Consider the following 13900-nt stretch of genomic DNA (forward strand, 5'->3'; position numbering starts at 1 on the left):
TAGCGAGTGAACGTGGGAACGACTCTCCCTGCAAAAACGAGGCAAGCGTTGGTTCAGCTGTTGTAGAAGTATAAACATGTGTTCTCTTGGATGCCCACAAACATGGTGGGGGTCGATCGAGGAATCATCGAACACAAACTAATGATGAAACTAGGAGCTAAGGAAATAAAGCAGAAGAAGTGAGTCCAAGGAGGATACCGAAACAAGGAAATCAATACATGTTGAGTATATGGGTTACGCCATTGGGCTTCGTTAGTTCGGTCCATTTGTAATCAAGGTTTGGGCTTGTCCAGTCGTGTTCTGTTTTTAGGGTTTAGTATTCATAATGCATGCATGCGTTATATTAATTACGCTTCTTGAATATTTCTTTTGACAAGTATTGTAACCCTAGCACACCTCTAAAGTAGAAGTTCTTCATTGTCACACCCCCGAACCAGACGGCGGAAACGTCCGAGGGCTATTGTGACTTAACTGAATACCATCACAATGATTATACATGAATCATAACATCATTCATCACCATGCATTGAAATATTACAAGTGATATTGTTTACATTCAGTACATTGTTTTAAACATTACATTTCCATAACATAAACCGTTCGATACTAATTTAAGCGAACAACATGACATCACTAGATACATATTCTTCGGTTTACCTGTTACCTGAGAATACAAGTATTTTGGAAAAACGTCAACATATGAAATGTTGGTGAGTTCATAAGTAATGTTGTGGAAAAAATGATTTTTGTGAAGTTTGAAAACCCAGAAAATCCGATATTTTCTGAAAAGAGTATGGTATATAAGAAAAAGTGTGAAGATCCGTAAGTATGCTTGTCGATTTTTGTAAACATGTATAATTGTTAAACTTTGTATACGTCACATAGGTAAAAGTGTTGAACTTCCCGGGAAAACCCGATGTTTTCCCAATACATAAAATTACGTCTCTTATTTATTATTATACCGAAACGACGATTGTTTTTGATTACCCAGGTGACATTGGATTAATTATGGGTTGTGAGTTGTTATAATCACGCATTAATGAAAATGACTAGTTTATAACTAGTAATTACAAACGATCCCTTAGGCGTCGTCCGTACTACTCACTTAATCCAACCACCCTGACTTCTCATAGCCCCACAACCGAGGAGAAAGGAGGGTATGAAGCCCCCTTTATTTCCATAAGTTGTTCAAGGCTATCGGGAATGCGAAAGGCGCTTGGCCCGACTCGCATTTGACTTCTCGACTTCATTAGCAGTACCAATGGACCCTTGGGGCCCAACAACACAATAGAGCTATTGAAAGTCCTTTTACATGGAATTAGGTCATAGAAGGCCCAATAACATGTAAGCGCGTTCCCTTCGGGCCTAAAGATCATGTTATTGGGCTAGCAAGGCCCAACAAGCACGATTTGAAACTTTCAAGCCCAAAGATTGAATATTGACTCCTCGTAGATTTCTTTTGTTTATTGAAGTACTATTGTTTATTGATTTTTGATTTGTTATTGATTCGAGACCGAATCAATTCGTTTGGTAACGATATTGGTGTTGAAAGTGTATTTGTTATTACGTTTTGCCGGTAGTTGTGGTTCTCGTATTTTATCTTAAGGGATTTATTTGTTTAAAAGTAAGAGTTTACCTTTTCACGACCCTTCTTGGATAAAATTTACACTTTTAGTCCTTTATATAAAAGAATTTCCATTTTTGTCCTTAAACCATTTTTTTGACACTTTAGTATCAAAACTTATTGAAAAGACATTTTCAGCCCAAATTGACTTGATAAACAGCTTAAGTCCTTCAAAAATGGAGTTTTCTCGGTTGGAACCCCGATTTTCGCAACCTTTACAGTTTTGGCCCAAAATGGAAAATTTTTGCATTTTTTGATCCCTTTTTAATTTGAAAAACATTTTTGACCTTTGAATTGGTTTTAATACACTTGTAATCCCCTGTTTTACAGAAAGTTGCATTTCCAGCCCCTCAATTTCAAAAATCTTGCAAATTGGGGCTTATTGGGCAGAAAAGCCCATTTTAGCCCATTATGTTCAAAATTTACATTTTAAGCCCCTCAAAAATGTTGATATTCAGAAAAATTATATTAGAAACTGTTTGGACCCTTTTCAACCTTCAGAAATTATCATTTGTCGTTTTCGGCCCTTAGTTTTGTATTTTTGACAATTTAAGCCCAAAAATGGGTTTTATGTCCAATTATGTTCATCCTAACCAAATGAACTATTTTTCTTGACTTGATTAGTGTAAAATGGTGTAAGTTATGTTTATTTCATTCCTCATGTTATAGGTCTCGGTTTTTAGGTACTTTTTGGCTAACATAATCATCAAAAAACACATAAAATCATACATACAAGCATAAAATCACACAAAACATACAATTACTCATAGATCTACACATTTGCTTGTATTCTCCCCCATAAAAACTCATAAAAACCGAAAGAAAGGGGGTATGAAGCTCACTTTGAGTTGTAGTTTCGGTTTTGAAGAAGATTGGAAAGAGTTTGATGTTGTTTTCGGCCCTAACAAGCCTTCCTTTGATGATTTTGAAATTAGAGGGTTTTTAAGAGAGTGATCATGATTTTGCATGGATTAGAAAGAAATTTTTGATAAAACAAAGAACCTAGATCATAGATCCAAGCATGATCTTACCTTAGATGAAGAATTTGTGGAAATATCTTCTTTAAAAACCTTCTAAATTTCGAGAACTTGATGAAGAGTGGAGGGAGTTTCCTTGAGAGATTTGTGAGAGAAATGTGTGTGTGTGTGCTTGGAATCGGCCGAGAGCAAGAGAGAGAGGAGAGAAGTGTGATTTTTGAAGTGAGTTGCATGAAAACATGAGATGGCATGGATGTTTGAAGTGTAATAACCTAGATATCTTCCATGCAAAGATGAGGTGTCATGCAAAAGTCAACTTCTTCTTCTCCTTTTGGGCTTGGGCTGAGAATTAGAGAGGAAGAGAAAAGAATTTGGGCCTTGTATGCTTAAGCCTTTTTCATGGTTATGTTAAGTGATGTTTGGTCCAAATAATCATAAATGTGAGTCTTATGACCTATTAGGGCTAAATTAGGTTAATTATGGCCCAAAATGGTTCATATAATTAATTTATTTCATTCTAGGCCTAATATGGCCCAAAATATTGAAATAAATGGAAGTGGGTCCAATTAGAGCCCATTTAAGACTTCTAAGCCCAAGATGGTCAAATTGGAAGCTTATTGGTCCATTGGGCCCAATAAGGAAGTCCTAGTCCAAAATGGACTTAAACAAGAACTTCTAGGGTTTCCAAATTGACTACTTGAAATGCTTGCATGGGGTGTTTGATTGAAATTTTGTTGTCATAGAGTATGCATCATACATGCTCTTATGTCTTTGATTCATAATTTGACTTAAGTGTTGTAGTTACAAGGCACAAAAATTTCTAGTTGTGACATTCATCGAGCTCTTCTGAGGTGTTGTTGTTTTAATCATTCGACATCCGTTTGATTCATGGTGGTGTTATTGTTTTCTATTACTTGTTATTATCTTATTGATATCTGTTTGATTCTATCGATCTAAGAGAAAATTATTCCTATAAATTGGTATCAGAGCAGGAGGCTGTGTAAATCATACGTGTCTCTTCTGTTTGAAGAATTTTCTTAAGGTTTCCGCTTTTATTGGATCTGTTAAGCCGTTATTCCTTCATTGACGTTGTTCATAGATCTTGATATTACCCTATTCAATCTTTACAAGTATGATGCTAAGCAGATATCTGAAAAAGGTCCTCATGTCTCACGAAGATTCATAAACCTATTCGATCAATATCTCCAATAGCATTGGATCTACAACTAGAATCCCGATTCTATCACTAAAGATTATGAAGTTTGGACGCATCACTTTGAGGACTACGTCGTCGGTTCCGAAGACAATGGTTATCTTTTTTGGGAAGCGATAACCTTGGGTCCCCATGTTCATTCTGGTATAATTACAACTGTTAAGACTTAAAAGGAGTACAACAAACTCTTAACTGATGTGGAGAAGATTCCTCAAGATGAAAAAGATAAGTTGCTGTGTAATGTTAAAGCCATGAGAATGATTCGATTTGTTTTACAGTATGATACTTTTCATTTGGTAAGCCCATGCCCCATGAATAAAGAGATATGGGATAGACTTAAAGAGCTGTATTCCGCTGATTAAGACCTAGAGCATTCTATCCAAACTCTATTGCTCTCTGAGTTCGGTGCTTTCCAACAAAAGCCGGATGAAAAACTTATTCAGGCATTCGATCGTTTCAACCATCTTTTGAGTAGGATGATCAAACACGATATTGGAAGAGAAGTGATCAAGCAAAAGGTCACATTTATGAATGGTTTAAGACCCGAATAAATGGCTGTGGTATCAATGGTGAAGGCTCACGAGCAATTTAAAACCTATTCACTAGCGAAGATGGTAGGTATTCTCAAGTCTCATGAAAGTGTTGTGACTAAGGAAAAGAAAGTGGTGTCTGGTATGGGATCCTTGGCCCTTCTCTCTAAGGCGAAGAATGTGGCAGAGGATGAAGAAGAGTCAGAGATGTCAGAATGTGATATGACAAGCGAAGAGTATGCAATGATGGTTTCTAACCCGAAGCGGTTTGCTCGCAAAAAGTTTCCTATCTCCAAGAAACAAAACTGGCAGGGAAGCTATAACTCAGAAAAGGAGAAAGAGGAGATCAAAAATACTCCTCAGAAAGAAGAAGAGAAGAAGGAGAGCAAACTTGTAGGAGACTCCGGATACGATTGCAACTTCTGCCATGGCAAAAACGACTTTGCCAAAGATTGTATGTTAAGAAAGCTATCAGAGAAGAAGGAGGGTGAAGATGATGAAGCATACTATATGCGCAAGCTAGAAGAGATAAAGAAGAAAGCCTCTAAAAGTTCAATGAATGCTTTGAGTGTGCAGGAGAACGTTGTGGATGATGAGTTCGGTGGCGTAGAGGTCTGGTCTACATACTCTAAAGATGAAGAAGTACGTAAACCCACACATGGCAAGGCATTTGTGGCGAAAGAAAAGAGTACTGAGTCTGTTGGGAGATGCTTGATGGTGACAGCTGGAGTGTCACAAATGAGGGGCTACACAACCGAAGGCGAGTATGAGGAGGCGAATCTGAAGGAAGATAAGTGTTTTGCTGCTAAACCTGTGAGCGAGAGGATCAACGACTGCGATCGGTTGATCAAGAAGGTACAATCCATTCTCAAATCACTTAAAATACCTGTAACAAACTATGAAAAGGAATTAAACGATTTGAAATTCAAATTTTCTAGTTTAAGTGGTAGTCTAATGCAAACACGCCTCACAAATGCTAACCTAACCGATCAAATTAGTAGGGTGACATCCAAGAATGAGGAGCGAAGGATATGGATAGAGAAGACAGAGTTAGAGTTAGTTAGGACGAGAGATGAAGTTATTTATTTGCAACGTGATAACTTGAAACTTATAAAACAAAGAAACATTTTTTGCTTAATTGCTAGACATTTATATACTAATATTACTCAGTTGCATTTAGACTGTGAAATCGGCAAAAAGATTCACAAAATGATTTTGCCCTTCCTGGAGTTAAAAAGGAGGATGAAGTTGATATTGATGGTTATAACTGTGAATCAATTGTTTCTTCTGATAACATCTCTGATGCCTACAGGGTTGGTCTGGACAAAATCGAGTCCTTTATCAAGTCCAAAGACCATAAGGACATGCTTAAAAATCTTTTGGACGAGAATGATAAATTGAAAATCAAGACTAAAACCATACAAAAATTTGACTCATTGCATGCCAAGTTAAGTTCAGAAAACAAAATAAATGTTGAAAACACATATGAATTTGATGAGGACAGTGATATGAGTGAAATTTATGTAGAGTATGTGGTTGACTGTTGAGAATTTGTCAAGAGCGAAACCGAACCTACCAAAGGTCTTATATCTGAGAATTAGGTTGAGTTCGCTCGAGTGTCGCAAGATAAATCCAAAGTTCTAAAACCGAAAGCAGTGGTTTATCAAAAGATTCAAACTGTGCCAAATCAGGTATACACCACGTCAGGAGTTACTCAGAAACACACTGCCGAATTGACAGCCATAGTAACCGAAGATAACGCAGGTGGTTGTGATAATTATTTTTGGTCTGCTCCAATCGACAATGCATATGAGACTGTCAGTTTATCTTAGAGAACCTCATGGAGGGTTAAAGGCAGATACGTGGCAGAACCACTCAACAAACCTACAAGCTTTGATGTACCAAGCACAAGTGGTACCAAAGAAATCCCAAGCGAACCAATGACAGCTGCAAGCGAAACCTCTTCATTGAAGAGAGAAACTCATGCTGAGAGACCAAAGCCAAGAGCAAACATACACGAGTCTCAAAAGCAGCTTGCTGAACAAAAACGCCAGCGAAACAAAAGATATCAAAAGTATCTCAATGAAAGAAAGCAGTTTTGGAACTCCCGAAACTCAAATTATGTTCGCATAGAAAAGGCGTCAAATCTCAAGGCGAAAGGTGGATTAAAGGATAATTTTGATCCATGCACTCTCTGCTAATCCTGTAGTCAAGCGAAGTGAAATCCTAGTTTCGGTCCCAATTCTTGCAGCGACAAGAACCGAAATACTAGTTTCGGTCCCAAGAGTAATCTTGATAAGAACCGAAAGACATGTTTCGGTCCTAAATCCTATCCTCCTCATTCTCGACCAAAGAAAAATGCTAACAAGGATGTCAAGGATAGAAAGGAAAAAGGGAAGCTCGTCTCTAAAGACAAAATGCAAACAAAGAAGACGTCAGCTAACCCTAAGAATCACGAAAACAAGTCTGATAAGAATCAAAACAAAAATACTCAATCTGATATAAACAAACTCAATGTCTTTACCATCAAAAGGAAAGACAAAACCACACTAATAAAAAGAACTTATATGGTTGATCTTTCTATTGCTTTTCCCTATTCTGTAAAAGGCTCACGTGGACCCAAGCAACTTTGGGTTCCTAAATCTGCTTAATTTTTGCAGGTTATAAGTGACGAGTAGTTCGAAGACGAATGGTACATTGATAGTGGCTGCTTATGTCACATGACAGGAAAAAGGGAAGAGCTAAGGGAGTTTCGGGATCTTAAGGACGGTGGATGTGTCAAATACGGGTATAATAAATATGGCACAATCAAAGGCTACGGAATGATCACATACGGAGAATTCTCGATCCGTAAGGTAACATATGTAAAGGGACTGCAACACAATCTCATCAGTTTCTCTCAAATGGTTGTGGGAACTGGCTTGAAGGTTTCGTTCGATGATGAAGGTTCTGAGATTGTTGAAAAAGAAAATGAAGGCTGTCCTATTAAAATCCAAGCGAAAAGGAGAAATGTATCCTCTAAATCTTAACCCAATTCGAGGAAAGCCAGTTGTGTGCTTATTAACGAAAGCACACTCTGACGAAAGTTGGCTATGGAACCGAAGGCTCTCACATCTCAACTTTAAGGATATAAATAAGGTGGTTATCGGTGATCATGTACGAGGACTTCCACTTCTTTAATTTTGATTAGGAACACTTATGCGCAACATGCGAGATGGGAAAGCAAAGCTGAAAGATTCATCCCACAATTTTCAACAAAAATATCATTGAATCTCTTGAGTTGCTTCACATCGATCTATGTGGTCCTTCGGCCATAGAAAGCATCGGTGGTAGTAAGTACATTTTAGTTATTGTTGATGACTTTTCACATTTCACCTGGGGTTTAGGTCATTTTTGGTTACTTAACTTTTGGTTTTCTGCTCATTTGGTCACTTAACTATTTTTAAGTTTTAATAGGTCATCAAACTTTTGACTTTGTGCTCATTTAATCACTTAACTTTTGGTTTGGTCACATTTAGTCACTTAACTTTTAGATTTGTGCTCATTTAGTCACCTAACTTTTAAAACTATGCTCATTTAGTCACTGAAATTTTTAAAAAAAATTAAAAGTTTAGTGACTAAATGAGCACAATTTTAAAAGTTTGGTGACTAAATGTGATCAAACCAAAAGTTAAGTGACTAAATGAGCACAAAGCCAAAAGTTTGATGACCTTTTAAAACTTAAAAAGAGTTAAGTGACCAAATGAGCACAAAACCAAAAGTTAAGCGACAAAAAATGACCTAAACCCTTTCACCTGGGTTTTCTTTCTTAAACAGAAATCAAAGGCAACTCCAAAGCTCAAAGCATTTATAAAGCAAGTGGAACTTCAATTGCAAAAGGTGGTTAGAAATGTCCGAAGTGACAATGGGCTGGAATTCAAAAACCAAGAGTTTGAAGAATTTCTTGCTGAAAAGGGAGTGTCTCACAACAAAATGGCATAGTTGAAAGGCGAAACCGTTCGTTGTGTGAAGCGGCCTGACCCATGCTCACTTTCACTTATCTACTTTTATACTTCAAGGCTGATGCAATTGCTGCTGCGTGCTATACCCAGAACCGAACCTTCCTCAAGAAGAGATTTTCCATCACTCCATACTCCAAAGAAAACCGAAACAAGTTCGTTGTAAAGGCAGATGAAGGGATTTTTCTTAGTTACTCACTAACTTCAAAGGCATATAGGGTTCTGAATAAACGTTCAAAGAAACTTGAAGAAACCTACTATGTCACTTTTGATGATAATTATGTGAAGAAACTGCAATCCAGCAAAGTACCAATGGAGGAAATCTTTCCAAAATCTGGTCAAGTCTCGGTTCCAATTTCCAACCTATTTGAAGAATACATGTTTCTCTTTGATGAACCAGAGAGAGAAATTCATTCTGAGGCAAAAGTACCTGACAACAAGATCGACAACTTGAAGAAAATTATCGATGAAATAGCAAAAGAATTGGAAAGCAAACATCAAGGTCCAATCGAACAGCCAGGTCAAAGCGAACCTCAAAGCTCAAGCGAAACTCAAGTTCAAGGCGAACCCCAAAGCTTGAGTGATCCTTCTCATATATATTCTACATTCCAGGGGGAGAGTTCATCTATACCAAGACGACCCGAATTACCATTCGAGGGGGAGAACCCATCTCCAACAATGACCCATGAAAGTCCAATCGAGGGGGAGAATTCTGAACCAGAAGTTGAGCTTGTTTCATCATTCGAAGGGGAGAAAAACATTACAAATGACGAAGATTCTCAATCAGAATTTGAAGAAGAAATAAATGCCGAATTGGATCCTATCTATTATCCAAACTACCCTCCTCTCACAAAATGGACAAAAGATCATCCAAAAACTCAAGTATTCGGTGAAACATCTGAAGGAGTTCTTACTCAGTCTCAAATAAAAGCAAAGCAAACTGCTATGTTCTCTCAAGTAGAATTTTGCATGCTTAATTGTTTGTCTCGAAAATAGAGCCAAAAACGGTTAATATTGCACTCGATCACTTCGATTGGGTACAGGCAATGCAAGACGAATTCCACGAGTTTGAGCGAAATCGAGTCTGGAGACTGATTCCCACACCAAAGGATGCTTCTGTGGTTGGATTAAAATGGGTATTCAGGAACAAGATGGATAAAGAGAGGAATGTAATTCACAACAAGGCAAGGCTGGTAGTCAAGGGATATTGTCAGAAAGAAGGTATAGATTACGAAGAAACCTTCGCTCCTGTAGCAAGGCTAGAATCAGTTCGGATCTTTCTGGCATACACTGCTCACAAGAATTTTGAAGTCTTTCAGATGGACGTTAAATGTTCATTCTTGAATGGAGAACTAGAGGAGACTGTATGCGTTGAGAAACCACCAGGTTTCGTGAACGAAAGGTACCTTGATCATTGTTATATTCTGGATAAAGCCACCTATGGTTTAAAGCAAGCTTCTAGATCCTGGTATGAAACCCTTACTCGATTTCTAAAAATGTCCAAGTTTAAACATGGTTCGGTTGACCCAACCTTCTTTTGCAAGAATGAGGGTGACCACTTAATGATCGTCCAAATTTACGTCGATGATATCATCTTCGGTTCCACGAATCCTAGCCTCACAACTGAATTCAGGAAGTTGATGGAGACTAAGTTAGAGATGAGCTCAATGGGTCTAATTAACTTTTTCCTTGGCTTAAACATTAGACAGGGAACTGAAGGCATATTTATCAATCAGGAGGCTTACACAAAGTCCCTACTGGCTAAGTTTGGCATCATGGGAGATTCCAAAGTAAAAGTTCCTATGGCATTTGGAACGAAGTTAACACCATCTTTTGAGAAACTGGCTGTAGATATGACCCTCTATCGTCAAATGATAGGGTCTTTAATGTATCTAATAGCTAGTAGACCAGATATTATGTTTTCTGTTTGTTATTGTGCCAGGTTCCAAGCTAATCCACGTGAACCTCATACGGTGGCTATTAAGAACATCTTCATATATTTGAAGCGAACCTCATCTCTCGGTCTATGGTATCCTGCTAAATCAAGATGTTTCATTCAAGCATTCTCTGATGTTGATCTTGGAGGATGTGGTTTGGACCAAAAGAGCACTACAGGCGGATGTCAATTCCTAGATGGTAAACTCGTCAGCTGGCAGTCCAAGAAACAAACATGCGTTTCACTCTCTACAGCCGAAGCTGAATATATTGCTGCAACATCTTGTACTTCACAGGTCATTTGGATACAAAGCCAACTTAGAGACTATGGCCTAAACATGAAGAAGATTCCACTTTACTGTGACCCAGAAAGCGATATTCGAATATGTCACAATCCAGTGCAACACTCCAAAACGAAACATATAGCATTGAGATACCATTTCATCAAAGATCACGTTGAAGATGGTAATGTGGGAATCCATTTTCTTAGATCTGCTGATCAACTAGCTGACATCTTCATGAAAGCCCTACCTGAAGTAAGTTTTAATAAAATTCTCCAAGGCTTAGGAATGATGGAAGCTGAATAAGTACCGAAACTACTCTCGCCTCAGTAAAATTGAACAAGCGAAATAGAGAGAATGCTCAGTCTATTTCGGTTCCAGATTTTTCGGGAACCGAAATGAACCGAACGCGAAATAGAGCAAACGATCGGTCCATTTCAGCTCCTGGTTTTTCAGGAACCGAAATGAACCGAACGCTCAGTCTATTTCGCTTTGCTACTTTTAGGTGAGGTTTCGGTTGTATACTTTGTACACTATGTATATCTTTCCTTAATTCATTTCTTTTCATAAAACTCAAAAATATTTTCTTTTCTGTTTTTAATTCTTTTTTAGAAAATTCATAAAACTCAAAAATATTTTCTTTTCTGTTTTTAATTCTTTTTCAGAAAATTCATAAAACTCAAAAATATTTTCCTTTCAGTTTTTTTTTTCTTTTCGGAATATTCATAAAATCTAAAAATATTTTTTTTTGTTGCTTTATATTAAAATCAAAAATTCCAAAAATATCACTGAAAGGTATAATCGATCATTCAAATGATAAAGCTGGGACATGTATGCATTTCTTTATCTTTGTACTAGCTAAGTGTCCCTAGAAGCATGCTGTTATATGTAGACCAAACCCTCAAAGACTTCAAGTGCAGCCTTACTGATTTGATATACACAAATCAAATCTTCCATCTCACATTGTGTTAAGAGTTTTCTGCTCGGTCCTTTGTATATAGCAGATGTACTTTCGGCTCTTTAACCTCCTTATCACTCTTCTCCATCTCATTTCGTTCATCATCGTAACCCTTGAGACTCTCAGAATTTACCACTGAGGTTTATGGTTACATAACATTTGTGTTAATGATATTAGCTTCGTTTCACCACGTGCTAAGTGAAACCCAAAATCCAACACCAATAACAAATGACGATGAACAATCAAATGTTCTAGTTTTCATCCATGTATTAACGAAACCACTTTAGTGGAAGGTACCAAGAAATATCTTTTTAATTTTTGTGTGATCTTTATGAAATTGTCTAACACCAAGGCATTTCTTCCCATAAGATCCAATTTATTTTTGTATTTGAGATTTCTACAAATATCACCAAGTCACTGAATATATTATCTAACCTACTTTTTTAATAGGCTACACTCGTCTAACAAGTACTTCATTCCACTTTCGGTCTTATGTCAAGTACTGAAGTTCGGTTGAAGCTAAGCCACCCTTTATAACTTAAATTTGAAAAGATGCCTTTCAATGTTTCTTAATAAACATTTGATCGTATTTCAACGGGAAACCACACAGACACTTTTAAGTCTCTCTTGACTTTGAAGGAAGCGATTCGTGCCCGGGATCCATAGTTTCGTGTCTAAATAGACATCACTTAAATCCCACAAATACTTTGCTTTATTCCTTTTCTATTGGCACACACTTGCACGAAGATCATTATGATTTTCCCAATTCTTGTTCGTGATACTAATGGCAATTTTTCATATTTGATGCTTCGGTTGTAAATGCTATGGTGGTATACTATGTTAAAGGAGCGAACATAGCTAGCCTTATATGAAGCGAAAGGGTTTGTCACAATTTGAAAAGGAATTTGAAAAGTTTTTGAAGTTGAAACAACGGTAACAAAATAAGACTTCAAACCGGGTTAGTGGATAAGATTTGCAACGGGCGTGTGAATTTGAAATGGTTCCTAACATCACGCCTGATGGCGTCTTCCTAGGAAAACACAGCTGTCAAATCGTGCTTTTTCAGGCGCCGATTTAGAAGATCGTCGAATCATTAACGTGGATTCTTTCTCTCTCCTAGAGATGGTATATAAGGTTTTCTCACACCCCTTGGACTACTTTATCAATTGACAACTCTCTCAAAAACACACCGGCGATTTTCTACTGTTCATCTTCCTCTTCACACCTGCAACAATGGTTGAATCTTCATCTGTTTATGAAAAAACTGCCCAGTCCTCTCTTCTCACCATTAAACCGAATCAAAACCTCATCATTGATCTCACACTTTTCCAGTATAATCCCTACATTCTGCAAGTGGTTGAATGCCTCAAATATTCACCACTTTTCGTAGCCCTAACCCAGGTGGAGTATGTTCCAATGTCGCGACTCTCTCAGGTATACTCAATCGCTGTCTACGATAAAGCCAAGGAGCGCATTTTCTTAGAGATCGCCAATCAAAAGACGTCGATTTCAAAAGCTAGGTTTTGTTTGTTAGCTAAGGCTTGCTACCGACGACTCCATGATCAACCCTGATTCCATTACCAACGCTCAACTCTTCACAATGTTCTATGATATGGGGTACATTGAGATTCTCACCACATTCACAAAGTTCAAGAAATCATGTCTTCCTCCTCAGTGGAATGGTGTATTTACCCTCCTCTCTAATGGTTTATCGGAGAGGGTTGCAAGTTCTGATGGTGAGAGCAAGGCGTTCATAACCCTTCTCTACGGTATGTACCATAGGATCAACATGTACTTTGGATCTATCTTATGGTATCAACTGGTTCAATGTATTAGTTCTACTTCACGCTACTTTGAAATCTCTTGCGCTAGGTTTTGGACTCTTGTTACTCAATGGGCAATGGAGAAGTTTCACGTTCCAACAATGACAGACTCACTGATGTCGTCTATTGCTACTTTCCACACGACGAGGATACTTGTCTCCAACCCATCGAAGTTTCTCTTTATTGGTTCGATTGCGGAATCCATGTACAGGTGTGTTTCCGGTGAAAGCAAACTGATAACTACGTACAATAAGCTACATCCTTCAGGGCCAATGCAGCTTACTCCCGAAATGCAAAACTCCCTAGATGCAACAGATAAACCAGCTAAAAGAGGGAAGAAGCCTGAAAGAAAAAACGATAAGGAAGGTCAATCCTCAAAAGTTTCTACTCCCAAGAAGCGAAAGTCTAAACAAGCAGCCCCTACTGCTTCAAAGACACAAAGGACCAAGAAGAATGCACACAAGATGAAGGCTCCTTCTCCTTCTTCAAGTGACTCTGACTACGTTCCATCTGACCCACCGCCTGAACCAGAGTCCAGTGAAGATGACGTTTCTCAACACG

The 13900-nt window shown here is 37.9% G+C and overlaps 1 protein-coding gene across 1 annotated transcript; it reads left to right on the forward strand.

Annotated features, from left to right (window-relative positions):
- Positions 1-8366: 8366 nt before the first annotated feature.
- LOC145064236 (uncharacterized) lies at positions 8367-11718 on the forward strand. The gene is made up of 4 exons (XM_079011720.1): positions 8367-8862; positions 9339-9408; positions 9487-9810; positions 11694-11718. Exons 1-4 carry the CDS (start codon positions 8367-8369, stop codon positions 11716-11718), a joined length of 915 nt encoding a protein of 304 aa, XP_078867846.1.
- The last annotated feature ends 2182 nt before the right edge of the window (positions 11719-13900 follow it).

Source organism: Lactuca serriola, chromosome 7, assembly GCF_051521515.1.
Source record: "Lactuca serriola cultivar US96UC23 chromosome 7, Lser_US96UC23_V15, whole genome shotgun sequence".
Taxonomy (NCBI): Eukaryota; Viridiplantae; Streptophyta; class Magnoliopsida; order Asterales; family Asteraceae; genus Lactuca; species Lactuca serriola.